Source organism: Aythya fuligula, chromosome 9, assembly GCF_009819795.1.
Source record: "Aythya fuligula isolate bAytFul2 chromosome 9, bAytFul2.pri, whole genome shotgun sequence".
Lineage (NCBI taxonomy): Eukaryota > Metazoa > Chordata > Aves > Anseriformes > Anatidae > Aythya > Aythya fuligula.
The window spans coordinates 16,854,406-16,882,398 of record NC_045567.1 but is presented as its reverse complement, the minus strand read 5'-3'; the positions used below and the strand labels follow the sequence as shown (position 1 = coordinate 16,882,398).

General features: G+C 51.6%; 1 protein-coding gene across 1 annotated transcript in view; it reads right to left on the bottom strand.

Annotated features, from left to right (window-relative positions):
• Positions 1-27,993, bottom strand: part of DIS3L2 (DIS3 like 3'-5' exoribonuclease 2) — a 188,494-nt gene that overhangs the window by 12,561 nt on the left and 147,940 nt on the right. The window contains exon 15 of the mRNA XM_032193590.1: positions 22,957-23,036. Within this exon, the coding sequence (XP_032049481.1) occupies positions 22,957-23,036 (80 nt within the window). The remainder of the gene's footprint in view (positions 1-22,956; positions 23,037-27,993) is intronic.

Genomic DNA, 27,993 nt, shown 5'->3' with positions numbered 1-27,993 from the left:
TTTGGGCTTTAAAATCTTCCGGGCATATCCTCATTCTGACATTGCATCTTCTGAATTGAAGCTAATACCTGAGAGCCCTCCTGTCAGAGATGCTTTTACACCCAAAGGAAAACTGAAAGAGATTTTTGCTCTGCAAAATCCCTCCCTCTCTGTTCTGCACCTCCATACCTGGAGAATCAGCCCCCAGACAGCATCAAAGACAGCCTGCATCGAGACAAGGTACCCGGCGCATGGTTGGATTGACAACACGGGCAGAAAAACCTTACTGGGAAGCATCCACGAGCTTTGCACCCACGGCAGGGTGCAGGAGATGACCACAGAGATTCAGGGTTAAAAAGCTCCTCGTCTTGTTCACTTCCCAAGGCAGGGACAGGTTTTGGGTGACACATTTGGGGTTTGCCCTTGCGAGGAGCAGAGAACACAGGTGAGGTGTAACACAGAGGACCCTTCCCAGCTCTAGATCATACAGGGACCAGCACCGGGTGCCACCTGCACCAGCAGCCACGCTGCCACCCTGTAACTTGTCTGGAGCTCAATGACAAGAGGGTTTTCTTTTTTTTCTTCTTCTTCTTTCTCTTCTTTTTTTTCTTAGAACAGCCGAGCTCGGAGCTTGGCTCGGCGCGGCTGGCAGACAGGAGCGCAAAGAAAAATATTTCACGGCTAAAAAAAATGGAGACAGAAAGGCTAGTCCATCTGAATGCGCACCGAATGAATCCCATGTGAAATGCAGCCTAACGCCATCGCTACAGTTTCCTCTGGATTAGCTGAGCTATCCTTGGCTCCCGCCTCCATAAAATCCCATAAACAATCTGATCTGAACTTTTGCCCTTTCCGTGCTCATGCGAGGTTTCCTCCGCCGTCCCGCGGAGCAGGCCGGGGGCTGGCAGGTGGCTGTCCCTCGCGGAGGTGCCTGCAGATCCCAGCCGTCCCGCTCGCCCCGGCTGCAGGAGGGAGCGTTTCCCAACCTGTTCCGTGCATCATTTAGCTCGTGCACATGTGAGAGGGAGGGGAGGGAGGGGTGGGACGGCTCGAGAGCTCTGCAACGTACGTAAGCATCTTCTGCCGGCTCTTTCAATACCCAGATTTTGCTCGTGAATTATGGGCTCGGTGCAGGAGCTGGTGGGTGAAACTCTATCCCCTGCCTTATGCAAGAGGTCAGCCGGAGTGTATGGGTTTCAAAAGAACTCGCCTTCGAGTCTCAAACGTGAGCAAAGCGTGCCAGCCCCTACAATCCACCGAGGCTGCAGGTTTCGGAGATGGTCTGAAAACACAGGACATGGTGCTTTTCAAAGCACATTATGATGGCAGTGGCTCGTGCAAGGCAAATAAGCACCTATGAAACCACCCAGCTGAGAAGGACCGATGACACCTCGACAGCAGCCCCAGAGCCAAGCTGCTGGGCTGTAACTCTTCTCGCACAGCTCCTGCCAGAGCCAAGCATCTGTGGGACATGGGGTGAGGAGCTGTACATTCAGGCACTGGAGCTGCTTTAGTACCAGGGCTATTATCTGCTCTGCAAAAGGTTAGCGAGACCCTTTCCAATCCCTTGACGTCAACCCTGAAAAACTACTCGCATCCTCAGCGAGTTGTTTTGTTGACGGCAAATAAAACATTGGCTTCTCATGCCAAATTTCTGCAGAGCAAAACAGGGCAAGTAACTGTTGGGCTGCTTGCTTCCATGGCAATGTGGCCAGGCTATCCAGCAGCCATCGAAGTGCCCACTCTCCCTGATTAACTTGACAAATGACATTAGCTAAGCAGTGTTCGCCACATCTAAGAGACAAGAAGTACTTTGTTTGCAATCCAGTAAGTGCAGGAACAAGGCAGGCAGCTTGATTAAAGCGAAGCGACATTAAAACATCTGCCCCTTCCACCAGCCAGCCTAACGGACCCGCAGGCTTCAGAGCAAATGACAGAGAGGTACGGCTGCACAAATGAGCCCAGCTCTTCCCCTGTGCCTTCTCTTTCACCTCCCTGTCCTCCCACAAGATGTAACCGCTGGCTGCATCCCAGGCGTGTTCTGTGGAAGTGTTCTCGTAGCTGAGGCACAGACACAGAGACAACCCAAATCACCACCTACCTCTCCCACCGTAGGGTTTTTCTTGCTTTTGGCAGGCTTTTTGGAGAAGTTGGTCCCCTCTCCACACGTAGCTCACTGGGGCAAAGTGCTCCCAAAGGGACAGAACTGAACCGTGCTGAGCTGGAGTCCAGCCACTCAGGTGTTCTGCCACCAGGTAAACCCCAGCATCCCCCCAGCATCACGGACTCGGGTCAAATGTGATTGGATCATTTCCCCAGGTTACCAAATTTCTTTTCCCTATCCCACTACAAAACCCCATCTGTTCATTTCCATCCTGTCTGCTCCTCAAAGCGTTTGTTCACCCCTGCACAGGGAACAAAACTTTCGCTGTCCAAACTCCTTCCCAAGCTCTGGGCGACTGTGCAGATGAGATTTCTGTCCCTGCTCTGTGCTTTGGCCAGACATCAGGGCCTCTTGTTTCCCAGCCTACATCTAAGTGTCTGCTTGCCAGCTCCATGCCGGATCCAAACAGGGAGAGAGCAGAAGAGCTGTGAAGGCATCACGCTTGGTTTGTGTTTGAATCGAACAGTGCCATGGGAAGCTGGTGCACAGAAAAGGAAGGCCTGGCCTGTTCACGCGTATCTGAGCAGGCTCTGGAGACACTGATGGATGTACATCCCTTACCGAGGGCAGTACAGAGAGGGAGCCCTCCCTCTCTGCTGGCTTGCAGGGGATTATCGCAGCAGCGCAATCTCATAACAAACAGATCTACAGCCACCTCCTGGGAATGTGACTCTAAATCCTGCTGTGCTCACCAAGGGAAAGTCACCTTCCGCAAAAGGCTGCGAGCAGCGCTGCGCACCGCAACGCACCCAACAGCAGCAGCAGCTGCCGAAGGAAAGTGGTAAACAAACAGCATCACAGTTCTCCAACACGTCTTCTCCAGAGCGTTCAGTCCAAAGATGCTGAGTACAGCATGACTTTTTCTTCTTTTCTTTAAATCACGTACATTTATGTTTGATTACAGCTCTTCCACAAAGCAAAGAGACTCGAAAGGTTCCTATAAAAGCCCTTCTGAGAGGAACATCAGCTAAGCCTGCATCTCCTGAGAGTGCAGCCTGACAGAATCATGCTCTTTGGCTAGTAGCCAGACTGCAGCTTGCGATGGCCCTTTTCCATGCAAAATCCAGCAAGTATAGTGTACCGTCCTCCTGGTGACACTCAGCCTACCCAACAAACAGAAGCATCTTCAGCCGTGCACTGCTGCTTCAAGAGTTATGAAAATTAAATCCCATTTTCCAAGAATTGGATCGCAGCATTATACATGAGCCTTGCAATGTTGGTGTGGAGATCACTTTGCCAAGGACAATGGCCAAAAGACCAAAAGCCCTACATTTTTGAAAGAAAAAGGAGTAAAAGGCAAGAACACCAGTGGTTCCTGGCCTGATTAAAGTCATTTGTGCTCCTTTCACAGCTAGCAGTAGCCTTGAACAAAGCAGAGCTGAATAATGGAATTACTCCACTTTCTGAGATTGCTCAATTAGCTCTTGGTTAAAACTGTTAACATTGAAACTTGATGACAATAGCAGCTCTGAGGCAGTTTCAGATTCATTTCTTACTAAGCTAGAATGGCTTTTCCCTCTAATGAACTCCCTTTCCGGGGTATAATGAATGTCCTTTTTATTAGCTATGGTGCCTTCCCCATAATGGATGCCTAGAACACAAATGTACAGGAGGGCTTTCTGAATACAAATGCCATTTACTGGCCACTCTCGCACCTTTAGACTGGTAATAGCACGATACCACTCCCTTCACTTTAACCAAATTAAGTGTGCTACAGTGGAAAACTTTAAGCTCCCAATCCTGACGCTGGGCCACTGAAGGCATTTGGCACGATTAGGAATTAATTGCTTAAAGCCTGATGTACCGGGTTTGCACACGGGGATTTAGACCGCAAGGCAAAACCTCAACCATTTGCCTTATTTCCTTTGAAATTATTGACAGGGCTTTACACAGAAGAGCTGACTTCATCTGGCAGCACAGCGTCAGGCCAGACGTCGGAGCGCTGAAGCGGCCGTTGGGCCTACAGCGCCTCTTGGTACTAGGCCACACCGATGGCAACCGCTCTCCTCCTGGCCTCGTGCTCCTCAACCTCGCTTGAGATCTGTGTGAAGGGGATACGGGCAAAGCCTACCCCTGTCCCAAAGCCTCCCGGTCCCATCTTGGCCTAAGTGGTGAAGGGAACGGCGTCTAACCGAAACGAGACTCGCAGAGGACGCGGTCTCTGCAGGCTGTGCCTCTTCATTAAATGTTAATATGACTGCAGTCTGCTCCTTTTCATGCAAATTGGAGACAACCTTCAGACTCCTGGCATGAAGCTGAAGTGCCCCTCTGTGCCAAAGCAGCATCTTCTGCTGCCACAGGCCAGGGAGGAAAGTGTAGAACAGCACCCACATGCTCAGCCACACAGCACGTGGAGGCCCGGCTTCAGCAGCTCCCTTGGCCCCAGCTGCAGCCTTCTCCAAATTTTTCTCAGGACTACCAGATTTTTGAGGTCACTGTGCCTAAGCACGTCCCTGTGCAGCTCAGGTTCCCAGCCCAGCTTCCCAAGGATCCCTATCGGATCCAGAGAGCCACTGGCTGATGGAGATCTCATCTCCCAGAGGAACCCCAGAAGGATGGTTAGGGCTTTGCTCGCCCTCCGCAGAGGGGGATAACTGGTGACCACTAATGCACACAACTAAATGCTGTGTTCAGCATTTAATGTTCTCTAATGGGTCTCTCTCTAATGGGTCTCGCAGGGGCAATCACCACCTGGGCTGGATAACCGCATTTTCAGGAATACTTTAGGATGCTGCCCAGCCACCCAGAGCCTGAGCAGGGACCCGAGACAGTTTTCTCCAACCCAAAGGAATTGGAGGTGGGCAAAAAAAAAAAAACTAAGCAAAGTCAGGTCTGGGACAGCAATCAGGAGAAGGAAAATACCCCACAGAAGCAGGACTGAGGGCTGGCAGTCCACATTCCTGAGACGTACAGCTTGATAGGTGACTGGCTCTGAAAGCAGACCTTATGACAAGAATACTTTCATAGACACATAATATTAATGTCATCCAGAGTCCGGCTAAGAGGGGAATGGAAAGAATTCCTGAAGAAATGCAGACAGCCCCTCTCCTGACGTGAAAGTCTCCGGCCCCACACATCAGCCCAGCAGCGCCTGTTATCAGGCTGCATTTCCCACTGAAACAAGGAAGCAGGAATGAAAGGCACTTTTCCTCGCAGTTAAAAGTTTTTGCAAGTGATTTATGGGTCAGAAAAATTAGCAAGTCCGTTGCTGAGTGCTCCATACAGCGGCATGTGTTACATGGCTGCTGACCAGAAATGCCAAGACCCATTAGGTGGAAGCAAAGGGCAGCGCGATGGAAAGTTAAAGATGCTTTTTGCCCATTTAATTAATTAGTCGGGTCTTTTTTTCCATCCTCTGCAGCCTTCATTAATGTAACACTGAAGTGAAGGAATATTAACAATTCAGACAACACATTAATATTAACACAACACCTGCAAAATGCAAATGTAAGTCCATTAGGTAAACAGATGATCTTAAGCCACTGAGGCAGAAATAACATTCTGACATTTCCTAGCATGCCTATCCTGCAGAGATACCGTCCATCACTTATGCTCCATTATAAAGCCATGGCCCTTGTATGTAGGGGGCTCCTCATCTGTTACTGGCCCCTGAAAGGATGAGAAAAACTTACATTTCCATCAAGACATTTACCAGTTTCATAAGGAAACTGTCTTACTAATGCCATGTCATGAACTAGAAAGATCAAAAGCAATTTTTAAAAGGATTTTATCTCTGTGCTACCAAGGGTTGGAGATAAAACCAGAAGCTGATAGCTTGTAAATATTAACCTACACTTGTGACTGCTCCAGAACCTGAGCTTTCTATTACAGTGCTTTAATCCGAGACAAATTTTCGTTAAGGGAGAAACAAACAGTTAATCACCTGGTGAACTGATAGTGCCCCAGGGAGTCACAGACTGCTAGAACTGGCCTCCCTGTACCATGTCCCCCCATGTCTCACCTGATGCTCACCCAGCCATTGCAGCTAAGGAGACTTAGACCCTGCATGTATTTCTCCTTTGAGTCTTTGGCTATGCTTTTTTCCCAACCTTACCTGACACTAAAGAGTTGATTACTTCCAAAGCATGAAGCAAACTTATGGACAAGTGGGAAATAAAGTTGGGATGAACATCCCAGATTGGAAGCATACCCAGAGATGGCCCATGACTGGGGGGAGTATCCATCTACCAACCTGGATGTGACCCAGGAGTCTGCAAAAGCTCATGAAGAACTGAACAACAAAAGCAAGCCAAAAAAAAATAAATATGTAGAAGACCAAAATCATGCACAGTAACCTAAATAATCTGGCAGCCAAAGGCAGTGGTGACACAACGACCCAATGTGTCTCCCCTGATGATTGTGAAGTGAAAACCAGGCAGTGACTTGCTAAATATCCTCTCTTTGTTCTGCATCTCTGGTCCAACCTCCTGTTCAATGCAGGCTAACTTCAAAGTTGGATCGGATCGGCTTTTTCCACTTGAGTTCTAGCAATCTCCAAGGATAACTACCTCACAGCCCTTCTGGGTCCTTGATCCAGCTCTTAACCACGCTTCTAAGTGCTGTTTGGGCTTATAGGTAAAAAACTCCAGGAGGAGCCATCACCCAGACTGGCCAGCCTTTAGCAAGGGCCTTGCTGGAGAGGATTTCTCAGGAGAGACTGGCTGCAGATCAAGGGAATTAAAGCAACCACCAGGACCACCAGTTCTGAGAAGATCCATGTCAGGAAAACATGTTCAACCTCACGAGGTCCCCAGTGGGCACCCAGATACATCTGCTGAGGGCTGTGGGGCGCGCTGCTGGGGCTGCTTTCCAGGCAGGGCCGTGGCCATGCAGCGGGGCTCGCAGTGCTGTCCATCACTGCTCCTTCCCGACCTCAGATTTGCAGTTGTAGCACTGAGTGTGGGCAGGTTAAGGGGAATAGTTGTATCAATATGGACTGAGGGATCCAGCTGGCTCCGGGCGTATTATTCTTGGTCTGAAACGATCGCAAAGCACAACACACGAACGCTCTGGTTACCAAGACTTTCAAAGACATGGAAACCCTAAGGGGAGGGGAGCAAGGTACACGGGACACGGACACCAGATCGGGGTTAAAACAACCGACAGTAGTTGGCAAGGGGATGAAAGGCAAAGGGGCAACACAGGATTTGGGGGTGCTGCTTTCTAAACAGGGACTACTGAAATACTCTGGATAACTTCTGCTTTCATGCAGCCTCTTGGCAGATTAAAACATCCCAGAAGGTTTTACATCCAGCTCCTACAATCTTAAACTAAATATTAGGTGAGAAAAACATGCTTCTAAAGAAAAGTCAGGCATAGCCCTGAGTGAAAAACAATGAGCAGGAGAACTAACATATCAGGTTTATTGAACATACAACCAACAACAGTTTTCTTTCCCAAAAAGAAAGCCAAGGGAATGAAATGCAAAGAGATGAGCAGGATGGAAAAGCTGCAGGAAATTCAGGCAATCTCCCCCGACCCCACATCTCCCCCAGGCACGGCTCTCACCCTGCCTGGCCTCAGTGCTGCAAATTCCTGACAGTGCCTCATCCCCTCTGCAGCGGGACAGGCTCAAGGTAGGATAGGTCTTTTCCATCTGTAACTTCTCTCCCTCGACTTTTATGTGCATTGATTCAAAACCTACTTGATTTACTGGCATGGGGTTGTGAAGAGGCTGGCTTGGTCTCAGAACAACCTGAGGTTAAAGGCAGCAATGCAATATCGCCACCCTGTCCATTACATGAAAATGTTCAGGCCTGGATTTACAGTCACGCTCCAGCGAGCCCACACATCAGGGCAGGCTGAAATTAGCCTCATTTACGCAATGGGGTTGAGAAGAAAGGGCTAAACGTCCTCCTGAAGTTCGGCAAACAGAGCAAGCCAAGCAGCATGGGAGCAGGCGTTTAACAGCACGCTTGATGCCAGAGAAGTGTGAGAGGAGGGTGCACGGTTGTAGTGACAGGGGTCTGCTCTTCTCCAGCTAGAGCTATGTACAGACACAGATAGATGAAGTAGCTTCAATGAGACCACAACAGCTTCAAGAAGGTTGGACTGGGACCTGTTGCTGTACGCAAGGAAGAATCATCTCCTCAAAGGCCAGAGATGGATATGACAACTCTGCAGAGCTGGATGGGTAAGGAAGGACTTTATTTCACACTCTCTTGAGATCATATCAAAGAGAGAACAAGCTCTGTTCACACCGAGATCTGCAAAACCTCACACGCTGCTGGGTGAAGACAGCAAATGTCTCAGCCCCTGGCTGGCACAACAGGAGAGCTAACCTGGTTACTCCTGCTGCTTCCTTCACTGCTTCATGTGGGTCACTCGGCTGCATCTAAGGGCAAAGCAACCAAAGCTAAGTCCCTGACAACACTCTGAAACTGCTCCTTTGGGCCAGGGTTTTATCAGATCAAAGGAAGTTTGGTTAAAATGAAGGACACAGGTGTGATGAAGAGGAGCCCTTGCAATGCCACCTTCCAGGCTGCAGAGTTGGGAGCTTGGGAGCTACAACCAGGGTTCAGCGGCACAGATCAACCTTCTGTAAAAATCCATCATCACCAAGAAGCAGACACACAGATCTGTCAGCACATTTGTGCTGCTGAAACCAACGGATCTCAGCACTGGATCATGATAAGATTTGCAATAGTCATCTTGCAGAGCCTTGCCAGTGCCTTTTAATCCTCGGAAAAGGAGCACTTCAGGCATCAAATCTTGCCTTTGCATATGAGTGTTGCAAAGCCAAATCAACAAGCTCTTTTGGAGCACGGGGCATATCCTAAGATGCCCCAGAGCTTTCTTGTCCTACAGACATTGCATAGTAATCTCCACATGACAAAACAGAAATAAAACCATATATCCCCATGTCTTGGCGAGCCTCCAGTCCAGGCCTGACAGATACCTGGCCCTGGGTGCTGCATCTCTCAAGACAGCTTAACCCTTGAACGAACAGGGTATATCTGTATGTCTGGAAGAAGGAAGCACAATGTTAAATCTGCCTTTTGTTTCTATGCCACCATCCTGCATTGGATGGCACCGCCCTCCCCTTTTCCAGAGCCTGGATGTGCCAGTCCACACTGGGAATCACCATGGAAAGTCACCTGCGAAGACCCCGCTGCTGGAATTGTGAGGATGGCTCACAACTGATCGATAAGTCAATTCAGGAGGAGGCCAGTGAAGCTCCATCAGACGCTCTTCCCTGGCCAGTTTCAGCAGGGGACAAAACCACCAACAAACGCTGCCTGCGGCACCAATGTGACTGGGCCAAGAGGTGTCAAGAGAAAGGGGTCTCGGGGCAGTTAACGCACACAACCCAAGTACCCAGGAAAGGGCAGGGATTACCTGAACCTGGTAATCCACCTCAGGGGGTACAACAGTATCTTCTATTGCCCAGCAGCTTCCAAGTGCGCCCTTCTGCAGCAGGAGTGGCACCAACCCTGTTTTGGCTCGCTCCACAACACACCAAGACAGAGCTTGTGCTGAAAGAAGTGATGCGTGGACGGGCTGAACGTCAAGGCATGGGAAACGCAGCTGCTGGTACGTGCAGCTCAGGCACACCGCATGGCCTGTGAAAGCCACTCTCCCATTGTTATTTAACATCCTGCACGTTGCAGCCAGAGGCGCAGTCTCCCATCCGCGCCCCAAACTGGCCTGGGAATGGCTGGGAAGAAGAAAGGGAGCTTGAAATGAACTGTGGAAAGATTTAAGTGCTCTCACTGCTGCTTTCCAATGCGATTTTCCACTTGGGGCAGGGGAAGGGAAGGAGGAGAGCCTGACGGCAGTTTAGAGCCAGTCACAATTGTGACAGGTTCTTCTTTTCCATTTCCAACCAGCTCCCAGACAGCAGGAGGACTTTAACCTCCATTAATTATCACAGCCCTATTCCAGCCCAGGGTTTCAGAGAAGCAGTGGCGAACTCTTAGGACCTGTTACGGGCAGGTTTTGCCTCAGATTGTGCTGTTCAGCTCAACGCAGTAAAACTCCATCGTTCCTAAAGACCTAGTGCCACTCTTCCTACAGCACCCTGGTCTCCAGCTAAGAGCCCCCTTGCACAGGCAGTATCAACGCTGACAAAGAGGATTACACAAATGACTTCTTGCAATCCAGGCTCTGAGATCTGGTTAACGACCACCAAACAGACACATCTGTTGTACCTCCAAGCTGTGCACACACGAAAACAGGAGCTTAACAGGTGAATACACGGCTTCTGTTTTCTCTGTCTGGCTATCAGGGAGCGCTACCATAAGGCTACCACCACAGGAAGTTTATTGCCGTTATGAAGACCGATCGCTGATCAGATCTGCATCTTAGAAGCGTGCATGTGTTGGTTGGGGAGATAAGAGCAGCTTGCGTACACTCAGCCCTCATGTAGCTGGGCCAGCGTTGTGAAATATTGCTATAAAGTGTCTCCCACTGTTTGGCTTCGGGACAAACTGTCAAAGATCACTGTAAGAAATCTACTGTAGACAAGAGGTGCCTGCACGGGGACTAAGTGTGCCCTAGATTAGCGTTTCAGCCCACACCCTGTGCTCCCGGACTTGGCACCCATTGACCCCGTTCGCTCCTGCTCCGCTGCCAGCAGGGCTGAGCCAACCTCAGCTGATCTCGGAGCACGGAGGAGATGCAGGATCCTGCTTCAGGTGCTTTGTGGCTCCCAGCCAAACCCAACCCAGTCACAGGCAGGGCAGTCGTTCCCCCACTGCGCTGCCTGGAAGAGCTGACAGCTCCGACCACAGCAAACATATTGTATACAGCAGGTAAGGAACACGGCAGCGTGCCTGTGTGTGCGCACAGACAAGAAGTGAAGGAGAAAGCAGGGCTGGCTGCAAATTCAAATCTGCAGCGATTTGGACAGATTGTGCTGGGATGCTGCGATTCACGCACCAGCAGCCCGTGGCAGCTCTGCATTCTGCTCCGAGCCACACAGGAACCAGCCTGGGGAGCAATTACCGGGGTACAAAACGCTCTTGAGCTGCGACAAAAGGACGGAGACGAGTTTCCCATCAGAACCCCTGGAAGTCTTCATCTAAGCAGGGGGCTTCCTCCTGCTTAGACAGGCGAAGCCTGGGCAGAACATCTGGTGAGAGGCACGAGATGCCGGAGGGGAAACGTCCAGCGACATCAATCAGCAGCGAGCAGCCACCGCCGGGGCACAGCGGGATTGCCCCACGAGCATCCCCCTGCTCCCCGAATCAGCACTTGTGACTGGCAGAAAGCATGCTCCATTACCAACCAGCTGTTCCTCTAACTCAGCCCTCCTCGCTCCTCTGGTACAGATTTATCCCGAAATTGTCTGGAACTTTGAGCAACCAATTGTGTTTTTAAATCCAGCTGCCGCGCACGGGCTTCCTTGTTCACGTGTGTAGAGGCTCAGGACCTGCCCTCAGCTGCCAAAAACCACCCTGTCCCCACCAAAGCTGTTTGCAGCCACATCCCCGAGCAGGACACCCGGCTGCCAGGGACACAGCACTGCCACCACAGCTCTCCCTGCGAGCCCAGCCCCTGCCACTGGCACCCAAGGGCCAGGAGGAAATCCCCAGAGCCCAACCTGCCCTGAAAACCAGGTCTGCAGCACTAACAACCCCCCCACATGCCTCAATTCTCCCTCCACATCCTCCCACACACGTGAGCTTTTATTCTAGGAGCCCTGTATGCTACCCTAGGACTGAAAGGTAAGAAGTGACAGCAAGCACACACCTCGATTCTCATTTCCCACGTGCTGACAGTCTCCCTTTAATCCTACTTCCCCCGTTTAAGGTGTTAATGGGAACCTTGATGCATTTCAGAGGGAACACACACAGAGAGAAGATAGATGCCTGAGTGTAAAACCCTGCTCCTAGATTCCACATCAAGTGCTGGATTTGTTTATATCCATACGATACAATCTCCATAAAAGCAATCAACCACCACCGAAAGGAGATGTTTCAATATCTGCACTGCCCTCGCCCAGAACAGGCATTAGGTTTGCTTTTACGACGCAGGATAATATAATGGATTCTTTCCACATGTTCCCAAATGTTGTTATTAAGGATTGCTTCTCTAATAAAATACGCTGCAACGTGCAGCAGTACATGATGTGGCATTTACACAAGTCTTTTCTCTGTATAGGACTTGCTGGCTTTTAAACAAATCTGTCTCTTCCATACAATACAGAAGCACAAGATGAGTAATTATATTCTCTGCTTAATAATGTTTTTGCACTGGCCAATTTAACAGCTAATCTCCACAAACCTCTGAGATAGTCCCCCAGCAGCTACATTTGCATGTTGTAATCAAGTCTTGCTATTAAATCATACTTTGCAACAATAGCTGAGCTGTCAAGAACAAGCAGCGGCTCTCGTGCTGGCACGGTGCAGATGAAAGCCCTGGGTAAACACACACGAAGCAGCATCACTGCCAGCTAGGAGAGCATCCCCGTGCGTGGTTGGGAGCCCTGGGATGGCTGCACCCACCAGGGATCTTGGGACAAGCATCCTTCCTCGCTGTCTGCTCTCCAGAGGGGCTGTGCTCAGCCTTACCCTGCAGGCTGCCTGCTGGGGGGTCCTTCAAACAGCGAGCTCTCCGGGTACAAGAGCTGCTCCTTGGTGAGCGGAACAGCTCGAGGAGCCGTGCTGGGACTCAGACCACTGAACTCTTCAGGGCTAACAGCCCTGCTTCAAAACACCCTGCCCAGTTTTCCAGCTGAATCCAAGTGGCCCAGGAGGCAACTCTGATGAATCCCCTGCAGCAGGCATCTCTGCGCTGGTCCAGCCTGCTACAAATGCTTTAAAGTCCTGCTCTGAACCAGCCCCTGCATCTCTGCTCTCCCCTGCAACGTGCTGCAAGCACACAGTGAATAGCAGAGACCTCACTGAACGCTGCTTTTTGCAGCAGCTGTACCACAAGGCACAATTTCCAGCAGAGTGATGCAGATCAGCTGCAGCCCGGCCATATCAATGATGTCTCTCTGTCCAAATGATTCTTCCTACGCATTAGCACAACGTTTATTTCCATCCTGCCCCGCGCTCCCCATTTATCCAGAAATCTGACAAGGTCTCCTTCCTTTTAACGTGGAGACAGAGGGAGAGGAGAAATTTCTTGCTGGAGTCGCCTCGCTCTGCGCAAGTAGACAGATCAATCTCAATTCAATCCGTCTCGCTAATTGCTGGGGGCTGGAGCTGACCCTGGGCTGGCCGAGGGGGGAGTGACGGGCAGCCCTCTGCACAGCCTCGCAGCTCTACCCTGCCAGCAGTTCACAGCAGATCTCTTCGGGTAGCACGGACCCTGCCAGCTCATCCTTAACCCTGCAAACGTGTGCCCAGCCCTACACTGCAACAGAGCTGCCTCTCCGCTTCTCTGGGTGCACGTGGTTCTTCCAAAGGACACTTCCATGCCCTGGACACCCTCGTGTTTACCTGTATCAGGAGCACGTTGATGACTGCAGCTCTTCAAACACCCCATCAGTGCGGGTGCCAAGGGCAATTCATGTGCTGTTTGCTGCCCTGGGGGCTGCTGCACATCCCCATGCCCTGACAGTTGGCTCCTTACCTGCCTGCAGATCACTCTTCAGTATAAAGCACCTCTGGATGTCCCCAGGGCAGACCCTGGGGAAGGATCAGTCCTTACACACCTGCCTCAGCCAGCCATTCCTGCCTGCTGCTGGGATGATGTCGGGCTGTGCAGACAGCAGGGCTCCGCCAGTGGGGCCTTTCTTAGCTGCCAGGACAAGTGCATGTGCAGCTGCTTGCTAACCCGATTACACTGAGGTGATTGGGGTCTGCATCTACTCCTCTCCTAAATGAGGCTGTTTAAAGAGCAGTGAGCTGACCAGCAAGAGATGCTCAGTAGCAGTTAACCACTGCTGTGCTCAGAGGAGCAGGAGGGCAGAGAGCAAGGAGAGAAGGAGGGGAAGCAGGGGACGTGGAGTTGCTCTGCTCATGAGATCAGAGCCAGGAGAAAGCCTCTGTGCTGGGAGCAGCTCCTGGAGCTCAGCTGTGTGCGCTGAGCTGTGAGCAGCCCAGTGGGGTCACCAAACAACGGGACATTTCCAGAGAAGGCAGAGGCAGAAAAACTTGCAGGACACCTTGGCCAATAATGATACTGCTCAGTTAAGAGCATTTCTGCTCATCAGCCCCATTTTAGATGAGGCAGGTGAAGGACACAAAATTTAAGATGCTCAAAGCTGATCCGAGGAATTTAGAACCATCTCCCATTAAAATTAATGGAAACATTAATGCAAAGTACACGCCGATCCTCAAGCAGGTTCCTTCCAAGCAAGATCTTTCCATTAACTTGAAAGGAAGTTGTGCCCAAATCCTCTTACATCGCTGTGAACATTTCAGACAGTACTGGCAAAGCCAAACCCATTAGGCTCCAGCTTGCCTAATGCATGGCTAATTGGAAGAGGTGAAAGTGCTGAGCTGTAATGGGAACCCCATTCAGGGTGACCTCGACACAGCACACAAAATATCCTTAAGATATGAAGCTCTTTTTTTTTTTTTGGATGCAGAAGCATGAAGGTGTGGAGGGAACAGAGTTCATCAATGGATTGATTGGAAAAAAAAAAAAAAAAAAAGAAAAAAAAGTTGAAAAAGCAGCATGATCCAGAGCAAAGGATGGCAGTAAAGTAAAACCACTCACCCCTGCTGCTCGGGAGGAGGTAAGGAGAGAGGCCTCCTCGCTCACCTTTTGATTTGCAAGGACGTCATTCCAAGCAGTAAGGTTATGTTGGATGCCAGCTTGGCAGACTACATGGGGAGGGACCAGGACCCAAAGCAAACTCTGTTCTTCCAGACACAGCAGCTGGCAAAACCCAGCTCTGCAAAGGAGCGAGCAGTATCAGTGCAAAGCTGGTCCCTTCCCCTGACTGCAGTGGTGTGCCAGGATTTTAAGACGGGGAAGAATATGACAGAAGCTGACCTGCAGAGCTTGGAGGGCTTCAGGTCACTGCTGCTCTGGGAAATCCACTGGCCTGTAGTGTCTAAAACATCTTCCAGAGGCGCACGCTTGTCCTTGAGAGAGGGAGAATTCCCTGGTGTTCTCCTGCGACGCTTTGCCAGGGGTTAATCCCTCTTGCCTTTATTGTGTGCTTTACTTCTAGACTGAATGCTCCAGCTTACAGCCAGTTGCTCTTTGAGAGAGAGCAATCCCAGCTGGCCGACAATCCACCCAGTTGCTCCAGCTCACACTGCGGATCCCCCGAGGGACGGCAGAGCTTAGTGCTGAACAGACCGGAGAGGTCCTGCCCGCGGCAAACCAAAAGCCCTTGCTTTCTTGAGGCAGAAAGCAGAGATTAAACAGCAGGCTGGCGAGCGGGACGGGAAGGTCTCTCCGAACAGAGCATCAGCACTGCCAGCACAACGTGTGCTCTGTGTGCTCAGCATCCTATTCATTGTCCTTGTTCTTACTTCACTGCCCGACACTACATGCAGCTTCGCATCACTTGGACCTAAAGCACATCCTAAGCAACAGGAGAAGGCACAGCACGTGCCCCTGCCTGCTGCTCCCAGCTTGTAATGTCACAGAGGGGAGTGCACAGCAAAACCCAGACCCAGGGAAGCCGCTCTGTACCATGACTGTGCATTCAAGGACACAGACTAAGCCAAAAAAGGGGCTCCTTTTCTGAATCTGTAATTGAAGATATGCCTAGAAACCCTGCTGGGAGAGGGATGGTTACGGTGTCTGGTGGTTCTCCAGCCAGATCACAGCTCAGGGCAGGACCTTCCTGGACACAAAGTCGATCCAGCAACTCGGGTTCAAGGTAAAAGTCAGAGGGGCTTCTTGTGGAAGAAGGACGTTTGCTCTTCCCCACACCCTGCCCTCTGCCACATACCTAAGGGCTAATCAGGGACTTGTCCGATACAGCGCTACTGAAAAAAATCCACATTTTTTATAGGTTAGCAAGCCTAGCTCAGATATAGCTCACTGCCTTGGGCACTAAACAGACATATATAGGCCAGGGAAATGGTGCCAAGATGGTACCGAGGGCTTCCAAACATATTGTTAAGCAAATGGCTATGTAAACAGATCTCCAGGGATGACACACGGAGACAGCATCTCTGACTCAGTCGCAATTGCAGCCGATTTTCTCACCTACTTGACTGCCACCGAATACCCAGACACCTACCACTGACAGGGAGGTTTTGCAGCTCCTCACCAAGTGAGCACACTGACACAGGTGAAAAAAAAAAAGACTCCTGGTTAAACCAGGGAGAGAGCAGGGAGCTTACACACCCTGCCTGGGGTTTAGAAGCCCTACCTGGAGAACAGGAGAACACACCAACCGTCCTGGTACCCCATGGGGATTTAGAGAGACATCTGCTGGTACACGTGGGCTTTGTGGCATCAGGGAAAGCCTCACGTGCTCGTTTGGAAGGGGCCACATCATCTTCAAATCCCACCTGCCCACACGGGGGAAAGGCAGGTTTCCTTGGCCACCTTTGCCGTCTGCAGCCCCCACACCACAGCAGCACGCCGGGGAGCTGGCAGTTACTATTTCCACAGCACTGAAGGGCTGGCAACCCGTTATTAAAGTAGCTGGGTGGCAGGAGGAGGAGGAGACAGGTCTGCGTTGAGAAAAGCAGCTAAGTAATACCTTGGGCAGAGCCCTTTGTAAGAACCCTTCTTCCACCTCGAAATGTCCATAGGGTCCCTTCTGCAGGGAAAGAACAACTCCCTTCAGCTCAACGCCTCGGGTGACAAACGCAATTTCGCAGCATGCCCCAGCAGTCTGCAGCTGTGGCATAGAGGAAGCCAGGCACGTATATTTGAGGCAGGAAGGATTACGTATCTTTAGGAGTTTTAAAGGTCAACGTGCAGACTGGCTCTCCTGGACGATTTAGCCCACGCTGGACCTACGCCAAAACACGTGGTTGATCTCCACATTTGGTGACACGCTCATTTCCCAGCCTTGCCTGGCCAGCTCCAGTGTTTACTCTTTGGCAGGTGAAGCACCCACATCACCTGCTGACTCGGACAAAGTTTGGCACCGAAAAGTCAAACAAATAACAAGCCACGATATCAAAAGAAAAACTCCATCCTGCTTAGTCATCAGCTCGGTACAGTCTATCTTCTCCGCAGTGCTAACTCATGGCCTGGTTTGCATTTTGCTTCCATTCCCATGCTTATCCACACCGAGACACCTTCCACTACATCTTGGTAGTGCTGTAAGCCCAGAGCAGGCTGGCTTAGTCTTAAACACAGGGGCTAATTACAACCCAAGTGGTATTCTTCCTTCTCAGCAAAGAAAATACGGGCTTACTGAACTCCAGCTGCCTCTGATGCTTTCTCATGGCCTCCAAACACAGCTAAACCCTGCCACAGCTTGCCAGGAAAGAGTCACAGGGCAGCGCAGCTACCTGCAACACAATAAATCTTGGGAAATGGTTGCAAAATCCTAGTGATGTGCGGAGTTGAGGCCAGGGCCAGGCAGAGAAGTGCATGGCAGCAGGACGTGCCTTGCCCAGCTAAGCCAGCTTGTCCAGCAGGGCACCCTAAGGTGAAATTTCCACCACAGAGAATTTGTCATTAGCTGGCAGAGCGACATCGAGTAATTGAATTAATCTTATTTTGATCTGAAATCTAAACAAGGCATTTCATAAGCTTCAGGTGAATAATTGGTACTGGACGGCATCCATCCAAGCCCGAGATGTCAAGGGATTACACGTACGTGGATTTCCCCCACAAAAACCCTGCCTGCAACAAGACAAACAAGACAAGATGCAGCCTTCAGAGACTTCCCTGAGCCACGCAGGTCAGAGCAGGGCAGTGTACATATCACTAAGGAGAAAATCAGGTGCCAACAGGAGAGACAGCTGCTTCCTTCACAAGTGCTGCTTTGCAGGGATGCATGCCACGAAAAAAAAAACGTGCAACAAGGCAGTGGGGTACCCAATGACTGTGTGAACTATGCAGCAGTTGTTTGCGTGGAAAACCCACTCTGCAAGCCTCAATTTCTCAGAAAACAAACAAACAAACAAACAAAACCACAAAACATCTTGGGAAAAACCTGCCAGCTCACTGCAAACCCAACAGGTCCATGCTAAAGTCCAACATGAGGAGTGCACCTGGGAGCTACATCTGAAAACAAATCAGTTGTGCTGTGTCAGCTCCTTTACAGATTTTGTACCTAGCACTCCTACTGAATAGCTCTCCAAACAAAAAAAAAATAATAAACCCAAATAAATTCTGCTTTTCTGTATTAAAACAAACAAACAAACACCAAAACCTCCACCCAAGCTCTGTTTACACCAAGCCTGCCGCAGCCCTGGCTGGTAGCACTAAATGGAGTGAGCTAATGTGCTAGTGACAAATAACCCGTTCAAACAATTCAAGCATAATTATAGGCTGGCTCTCCTGATGTAACGTTGGGTACATCACTGCAGATATTATATTCACCTTAGGAAAAGATTGCAGAGAGGAGCTCGGTTGGTAACCCAAACAACATTATATATCACTAACCTGTCAGCAGCAGGAGTGCATGCACCCTGGCATTTGAAGTCCTGGTGTTTTAAGTGATAATCCAATGTACCAGGCATCATTGATCTCTATATAAAAGGGGGCACCACTTTTCCTTTCAACTGGAGCTATTTTTCACTTCTCATCCTGAAGAGCTGTGTGGTGCTGCCCGCAAGTGGCTACACCACACAGCAGCTCTATCCGTAACGCTCCGGGTCCCTGGAGAGGAAAAATGATCAATACTCCCAGGCTGCCTTTGTAAGAGGTCTCTAAGTGGTTCCACGCAAGATGCTGCTCCTCTGGGTTTAGAAATTACTCCGAAGAGAACATGAAAGCCCCCGCTGCGAATTCATAATCCTGACACACACACGCACAAAACCAGCTGCAGCGAGGAATTAAAATGAAATTCGTTGTTGAAGCGCAGGCTGGTGCATCGGCAACAACGGCACTCCTGCCATGGGAAGAGACCTGAAGAAGAAAACAATACCTGGAGGCTCAGGGAGCACGAAAACCATGCTAGAGGAGAACCAGCGGGGGACGAGGAAGCATTACAATGTTGTGCAAATATGGCCCACGTAACGGGATGAATCTTGACAGGGATTTGCAGCTCCTTGCTGTGTCTGGGATGGCAGGGGCCATGAGCACTGCATCATCTGAGGAAGGTGGCAGCAATCAGAGAGTCTTGGGGGGCAGACAAAGGCACTTGAAGAGTCAGGCTTGCTGTGGGTAGGTGAGCAGAGGTGAGATGGGATCCAGAGAAGCATCTGGATAGCGATGGTGAATGCAGAAGAGATGACATTTTCTATTTATTAGATACAGGCAGAAGACTTCTAGGGGGTTCTCAAGTTGGTTTTCGGTGTTCATGAGTTGGTTTTTGTACTTGGGATGGAAGAAATCTTCCACCATTACCCGTAACCTTTCTTGATCTCATCCTTCCCACTGCCTGGCAACCTACAAGAGCAGGATCGGCCACGCTCAGGTGCCAGGCACTGCTTCAGCACAGCTGGCATCGCAATCCTAAAGCAGGGATCAGTGAGTTTGTGTGTCGTAAGACAGGATTCCTGAGCCAAAGTGGATGCAAATGGCCTTGATGACCTTTTACTGCCTGGGTGGGTTCTGCTGCTGGATCCAGCAGGAGGGAGCAGCAGCAGAGCCAGCCCCAGCCCAAACACCAAATCCGTGCTGCAGTCACGCTGCGGGAAGGCTGGCCGGGCTGGCCTTCCCTGCCTGTGACTGTTCTGGGGCAACGTGACAGCTGACAGCATGCTCTTGTTCAGCGTGTCACCGTGCACATGTCACCAGGCTGTCCCCCTTGACGCAGCCTGCCCAAAGCAGCCAGGTACGGCAGCCCTGTCCTCTGTAGATTATCCTGATTGATCCCCGTTAAGGAGAATTTAAGTAACGTGGCTTAAAACCCGAACGGAGACAGCTTTCATCTGCGTGAGGTCAAGTAATTTCCTCCAGGGCCAGGCAGGCTGATAGGGCTGGCAGCCAAGGAGAGGGAAGTGGCTGGGTCCGAGCAGGAAGCACAGGGAGAAAAGATGTCCCCTGCTCTCCCCGTGCCTGCAGGGTGGGCAGCGACGACCTCTCTCCTCAAACAGGACCAAGCACTGCACCTTCACCTCCGCCGGGACTATTTATTGCCATCACATCCCAATATATCCCAGCAGGGGACAGGGGAGCAGAGCAGGTGAAGGCTCCACTGACACCAGTCTCCCCAGTGCCGTAGCGCTACAGGTAGGCGGGGGATGAAAAGCTGCCGGGAGCAGGCACAAATTCCTTGATAGGGTTTCATTTCAAAGAGAACAAACTCCAATTGATTGCCCTTGTAAGAGCCTGAATGGCACTTGCACTGCTAGCCTAAGCGATAGAAATTTTAATTGCTCTCGTAATTACGCTTTCAGCAACCTCCGGCCCTTTGTTCGGGGAGCAGAGGCCAGCATTCGCTGTTCTCCGGTGGCCCCGTCTGGCTGCAGCTTGGAACAGCATTTGCCACCTGGAGGGGAAGGGACACTCCTCTGGTGACCGTGGTGGCACAGAGCCTCGCCATGCAGGGATGCACAGCATGTCACCAAGCGAGTCTTCTCTGGGCTGGACACAGCTCCAAGACGTGGAGCAGGCACAAATGTGGTGCTTTAACTTCCAGGGGCATCTTTTAAAGAGCGCAGAAGAGCTCTTATCCCCTCGGGTCCTGATCAGTGCTGTTCAGTCCTCGCTAGGCTGGTGAGAACGCAAACCCTACAATTTACCCTGGGAAATTGCTAAGGAAAAAGTATCATGACAACTGCCACGCTGCTCTGCGGATAGCAAATTAGCCCTGTAAAAGTCCCGGTGCTGGAGAAGCACGGTCTCTGCTGGGCTGAGAGACAGGAAAGCAGCACCGAGTCGATGCTTTGTTACGCTGTCAGGTTCCTAAATGCAGTGCTCTGCTGGCCATAAAGGTGCAGCGCACGTGAACTCCTCCAAAATCACCGAGGGTACAACTGGAGCCGAGCACACGTTTGGCTCAAGGGCGTTTTACCTGCAAGAATACGTCAGCTGTAGCACAGACCTTCACGCTTCAGTCTGTCGGACGAGCAGCCTCCGAGCCCCAGGGCTGCAAGCACAGGGCACAGGGGATAAGCCTGGGCTCAGATTCAGCAAGGTTCCCCCTGGCAATGGATATCCTGCTCCCCAGGCCCCCGGTTTGTTGAGCCAGCTATAAAACACAACGCACAGGACCTTGCAGGGAGGTGTAATGATGATTTGGATTTGTCAGACACGCACAAGGTCTGGGTTTGCTGGCAATTGCACTCGTCCTGCCTGCACCGTGCTTTGCAAACGCACGATCCCGGCTGGCATCGCTCTGGTGCCTTGGCTCCCCCGCTTGCCAGAAGTGCAGGTCACAGCCATACATCTCTACATCGACAGCTGCCAACACGCTGCAGCTACTTTGTCTCATGCTGGACCACTCAGGGCTAAAATCAACGTCTCCAACTGAATTGCTATTGGCCTTAGCGCTTAAACAAAACAGCTCCACTCCCAGCCCAGGGGTTTCCTCAAACAATGGCACAAAACGCGCACACAAGCCTGGGGAGAGGAGGGTCTGTGGCAGAAAACACGGCTGCTGATTTTTGAGATATACCCCGCACAATTAGAAACGTGGGATTTATAAATATCCTTAACAAAACCCAACAGGTCTGAGGGGTTTCTTTTCCTCGCTGCCCATTGTGTGCCATTGCCTTTTAAACACTCGAAATCGAATGCTCTTCTCGTGTTGGTTTTATGCTTTTGCACTTAACTGCACGTCTCCCTGCTGGCTTCGTGGTGCTGGAGATAGCAGCTCTTTTCCTTCGTGCCTGTGGGGCCAAAACGGTCAGGATGGGGACCGGGTACCGTGGGTTAATTGCCAGCTCACAGGTGGTAAGGAAGGGCTCTGTGCTCTTCTCCCAGAAAAAGATCCCCTTTCTTTTTTAAACACACATTTCTCAGCTTAGGAAGAGCTAGGTGCCGCATGCAGATTTATTTCTTCCTTGTCGGGGCTGTTCTTCTCAGCGTTTCAGAGCAGATCTAATTACAGGGCATTGCACTCATTGACAAATTCATATACCAACCTGGTTTGGGCTAGCCTGCAATAACTGGCAAGCCGCACAACTGCATAGGTGGAGGTAACCGGGTATGGATTTATGCTGGTATTCATGCAGAGAAACCCAGCACGAACACAGAAATGTCCTGAACTGTGCTGCTGCCATCGATTTGATAATGAGAATGTGATTTGAAATAAAAACGTCGTGGGTGCCAACTTGCTATGGCGGCTAGCAAAAATAGGCAGAATACCTCGAAAAGGAGGACTCAGCTCCAAACACATCCAATGCTTGAATATCTTCATAAAGTATCGTATAAAAGTAGAGGGGATGGCTGCACTTGGGCTGTAGTGCCCACAAACAAAAGGCAACCCCACAGATGAGCTTGAGCAGAGAGGACAGGCTGCTGCATCTCTCTGGGCAGAGGTGAGGGCTGCTCAGGTGTGGATGCTGACCCCCAGCCCGCTCCCCCAGTGTCACCCCTGCACAAAACAAGGGTGGATTTCAGTTGCAAACACCCCCGGGGCAGAGGCTGGCTGAGTGCCAGAGCCCTCCATACCCAAATGTTGGCCTTTTAAGCAAATAAAAGGAGTGACCAGCTTTTTCAGACGCTGCAGGACGGAGGGGCTGCAGAGCCTTGTGCGTTTTATAGGTGCTGGTTTTACAGGAGCTGTTCCCAGCTTCAGGTCAAGCCCGAAGCCTGCTTTAATCTACTTTTAAGTGGTACAAGCAGCTGTGCTCCCTGTGCCAGAACACGGGGCAGATTCCTTTCGGTGCACCTTCCCCTATCTGCTGCGTGCAATCTGCCGTGGGACTTACTTGTTGCTGTCCCGGTACTGATAGATATAACAGCCTTGAGGCATCCCGCTCTCCTGGTCCAAGGTAAACGAGAGCTTCAGCTGCAGAGAGAGGGGGTGAGGGGAGCGAGGAGAGAGAGAGAGAGAGAGAAAAAAAAAAAAAAAAAAAAGCAAGGTTTTAGGCTGTGTTCTCAGTCATCACAGCAACTGCGAGCGAGGCTTGTGGGAGAGAGCTCACTCGCCGAGACTGACACGCAAACACCGCGGCCTGGAACATAGCGCGGGGTTCCAAACCTCAGGGCGAAGTCACATGCGTTGCAGAAACCTCTCGCTTTTTCCACCCTTTGTTACTCTAAAGTGTTTGTGGTTCTTCTGAAATGCATGGGTCATAGCGGCTCGCCCCTCCAAACCCACCCACACACACCGCCCCTCACCAAAGCGGCTGCGGTTGCCCTCAGACACCAGAGAAGCGAGCGCTCGCCATCGGCAGCTGCAGTTCCCACGAGCCTTTCTCTGAAAACCTTCCCGGCTCCATCCCGCTCCCCCAGCGCATTAGAACAGAGGAGAAACCACAGAGGGAAAGGTGACAGATTTTTCCTCCTGCGCGGAGTTATTAAAGAGCTGTTAGAAGGGTTTGCAGCTTGGCCCCGCGTCCGGCAGGAGGCTGTGATGGGACCTGGAAGCGACTCCAAGGAGGCGTTCGGCAAGGGCTTTCGGATTTCAAGCTCGGCCTCGGCTCCTTTTATTTAAGGGGGAAAAATGAATCCTCTCTCCACAGGGCAGCTCTGCAGGGAGGCTTTTTCTTCAGGTTTTTACACGCTGGACTGCCCGGAAAACAGCTCGGGGCTGATCTGCAGGAGGGGGCACAGCGGAGCAGAGCCTCTTTCCCCAGGGGAATGCTGCTGGGCCCCAGGGGAGAGGAGGGGAGGCTGCTCCTGCAGCCCCAAGGTGCAGCCCCTGCCCTCTACAGAAGGGTTACAGACCCTCAGGAGGAGAGAGCAGGTGGGGGAAGAGGGGCAGCATCCTTCGGAGGGGATTGCTGCAGTTTTTACGCACTGAGTGCCGGAGCTTTTTGGGGGGACAGACTATTAACGGCAGGGCTGTAACCCCTGCTGGATCGTGCTGGATCATTTCAGGACTTGTGCAGGTCTGGGAAGACCACAGCAAAGGCCAAAAGTCAAAAGAGGTTTGTTAGCATGAGCCTGGCCTTCCTAAACAGGGGAAGGAGGAGGGAGCGGCATTGAGCCACTCCTTTTGATCGCAGACTCTCTCCTCTGGGGTCCAAGGAAATTGCTAACTCAAATTAACAGCCTATTCAGGAATGAACACAGAATTAAAGCATCTTTCTCCCGTAGGCTGTTAAGAAACCCCATGTGCTGAATCATTAGATGGTGCACCAATTTTCCCTTCCCTACAGGGTAGCAAAGTCATACGCTGCGCTCTCGTTGACCCAAATAAAACTGCATACCATGAAATCACGGAAAACTTCACCATCTTGGTCACTGCCTTAATATCCAAGTACAAAGGCTGAGGCCAAACCCAGCTGATCTCCTGGGACTTCCATGCCCTTAACCCTGTAAACCATCCCAAAAAACACGCCCCTGCAGCAGCACGTAAGATGTGTCTGCACTTTGCGTGTGTCCAGGACAGAAGTATCACAATCTATGGCTTTCTGTAGGCTCTGCCCTTCTGCAGCTTGGCGTATTGCTCAGTCCCACCTCTGAGAGGGGTGTTTGAGGCAGGACTAGCAGGGCCAGCTGGGGACGTTTCGTCTTACTTGACATCTCTGCAGCCAGGCAGCAGCTCCAGCCTCTCCAGATGCTCCGACGGTGCACAACAGATGCCCCACAGGAGCAGGAGGTCAGTAAGAAACAAGCAACTTCCCCCAGAGAGGCGAGCGATCACCTTGCTTTGACAGAGGCAGAGGTCACTTGGCTACAACCTGAGTCCCCCTGGGTCAAGGAACTGAAGGAAGGACTGGGAACTCCCCAAGGCCATTTTCCTGGGCCAGGTTTTCCAAAGCTTTCCTGCCAGAACATCAGAAGGAAGGTCTGAGCCAAAAGGGACAGCAGTTATCACAGCCACAGCTCCACACACCCTGGTACTCTGAGGGAAGGGCATCACCGCAGAGAAAAAAAAAAAACAAAAGAAAGCCCAAAATCAGGACACTTTGGCTACTTTTATCAATAAATCTGACTGGGACAGACCGAGGACTGCCTGAGACTTTCCTTTACAGCTCTCTCAGCTTAGTGGCCTTTGGGCTTGCGCTAGCCACACGCCGTTGGTTACAGCCCACCTGGGCCCCGTGCCCCCTGCAGCACTCAGGGCCAGAGGCAGCTCTGTGCGAGGAGGCAAGTGCAGGGGATGGGAAGGAAGGAAAAGGGCTGGGAAGGAAAACAGCCTTGTTTGGACAGCCTGAATGGGAAAGCTCCGGGGGAACCAGGTATGGGAGGGTGACCTTCTCGCTATCTGGAGGGGACAGGGTCCCGTGGATCCTGCCTAGCCAGAAAGAAAAGATCACAGTTCCCTAAGATAATGCGTTTTCAGCTTTCTGTTATTTTAACCCTTCTCTCTCTGGCTGTGGCATTCGAGACAAACACAACACACCCTGCTTGGCAGGCTCCGTCTTCTCTGCTTACCCACCCGTGCCAGGAAGGGCTGAGGGCTGCGTAACGGGGACCAAATGTGCCCGCCCGGGGCACTGCTGCCAGGCAGGTGGATGCTGCTGTCACCTGCAGCGACAAGAGCAGCAGAGAAATGAAACAGAGCAGTTGAGGCAGGTAGGAAAGGACAAGCTGAGCACTGCCAGGAGGCAAGCTGGGATGCAGAGACTGCTTCCTAAGCTTAAAGCTGTCCATACCCACCCAGCACGGTGCTGTTGGGTCCCCTCTGCTGTTGGAGCCACCGAAGGCTGAGCCCTGCTTGGACTACCCTTGGCCACGTGGCCACGTCTGTGTTGTCGTGTTCAGCTACAAGGGTGCTCATGGTCCCAGCATCTCGGTGCTTTGGAAGATCTACTCCATGGGTTTTTCTTGCTACCACAGATCCCCGAGAGCAAAACTCAATTATCTTTTCCTGCCAGCCCCCTCCCAGCTCTCTGCACGCCCAGCGCTGCTGCTCCTTTCTGGCCCCATCTCCTCCAGCAGCCGCCCTTTCCTCCTGCCTTTGTTCCCTAAGCACATCACCAAACCTCTGCTCGCTTCTGAACCAAGGAAGGTTGCAGGGCAAGGCTGGGGATTGGAGAGATGTCAGGAGCCGATCGACCACTTTATCCTTCCTCTGATCTGACTTCCACTGCAGCAATGTCACGAGACATCCCGAGCCCCCCAGACAGGCAGAGACCTACAAACCAAACAAGCTTTTGCAATACTCCCTCTGGCACAGCTCTAACTCTTAACCAACTTGACAGCATTGCTCCAGCACTGCAGGCTGCTTTGAAGCTCCTTTTCTCGTGTGTGTCAGAATGCAAAGACTTGCCGTGAAGCCAGCGAATAAATACCAGGACAAAGGAAAGGCCACTGTTGTTCAAAACATAGGATTTGGTGCCTGCAGGGACAATGAGGGAACTCAGTTTTCCTGCAGAAACAAGTGCAGAGTGACCCCGTCACGAGGAAGGCTGGTCAGCATTAAACGCAGGAGATCATTTCATTTTCCAGGACACTGCTGGGCTTCGCTGGGAGAGGAGGGGGAGAGGAAATCTCCCAGCGCTGTGTGCGACTGGGCTTGCACTGCCCCCTTCAGTAGCGTCGCCCCGAAGCTCTCGCACGCTAATAAAGATCCCTTTCCACTCCGATAGCTCTGCACATAAAGAGACGCCCGGCGTGGTGTGTGCGAGGACTCGATGGGAAGGGGAGCTGGAACGGAGCCACGCTGCGAACAGAGCCGCTGCCTCCCAGGCGAGCCCCATCAATAATTGAGATGTCAGAGGCGTAGGGAGGTGCGCGAATAAGAGCTGTCAGAAGGAGTAATTGGGATCTGCGAGGATACGGTGATGGATAGGCTCGCTCGCTACCAGGCGCAATTGCAATACACCCAAATTGAAGAGGAGCAGGGCGCCGAAATTCACGGGGGCAGGCAGTTTGATGGGCTGGATGTAGTTCCCTCAGTGAAGGAGAGCATTGCACCCATGGAACCAAACAGGAGTGGGCACACAGCCTGGCCACTGGTGGACAGAGCAAGAGAAAGTATTTACAGCAATGTGGCCGATCCCTGCAACATTTGGTGCAGGCTCGAGGTGAGGGTGGTGCCACCTCCTTGAGGAAAGTCACCTCCTGCCCCTGGTGGTGCTGGGCACAGAGGGCAATGGCTCCAGTCTACGTTGGCAACATCCTCCCACTTGCTACATCCCAAAATCCAGCAGGGGATGCAGCTGGCTGGCGGTGGGACAGCCCTTGCTCCTCCATCCATCAGGCACCGATGTGCTGAGGGTTTCCACACGCTCCCTCCCACATAGCCAGAAGACATCAGGGAAAGCAGAAAGGCTCCAGGCAGCTGCCCCACGCTGCACGGACAGCTCTGGGCTTCCTGGTCCCTGCAGGGACCCGGTGCCCCACTGAGCAGCCAGGTCTTGGTGGGGTTGTAAGGCAAGCTGGCTGTATTTTGGGGATTCTCCATTACCACAGAGGCCAGAAAGGGGGAACGGTGCTCTCTACTCTGCCTTGGACCTCCAGGCTTGCCTGGGCTTTGGTGCAGCCAGCAGCCATCCTCGTTTTAAAGAAAGTTTCAGACCTGCAGCAATTAGGGGCCCAGTCATGCGATAAAGCCTGGTAGCTCCAACAAGGAGAGAGCGCGAGGAGCAGCCTTCTGGCTGCTGAAACGCTGCCAGTACCTATATTGACTCGGCTGGGCAAATTCTGCATGCCCCTTGAGTAAATGGTTTGGCTCGGATCCCCCCCTTGGCTCTGAGCACCAAACCTCCGTCATTAGACTGAAAGTTTTCTCTGCACATGCAGGGTTTCAGAGGTATTATCAGTTCAGCCGAATAACCAGGTCAACGGTTTCAAACGTCCCGGGTTCGGGTCAACACGAGGGCATCGTGCTGCTGCCAGCCTTGGTTCTA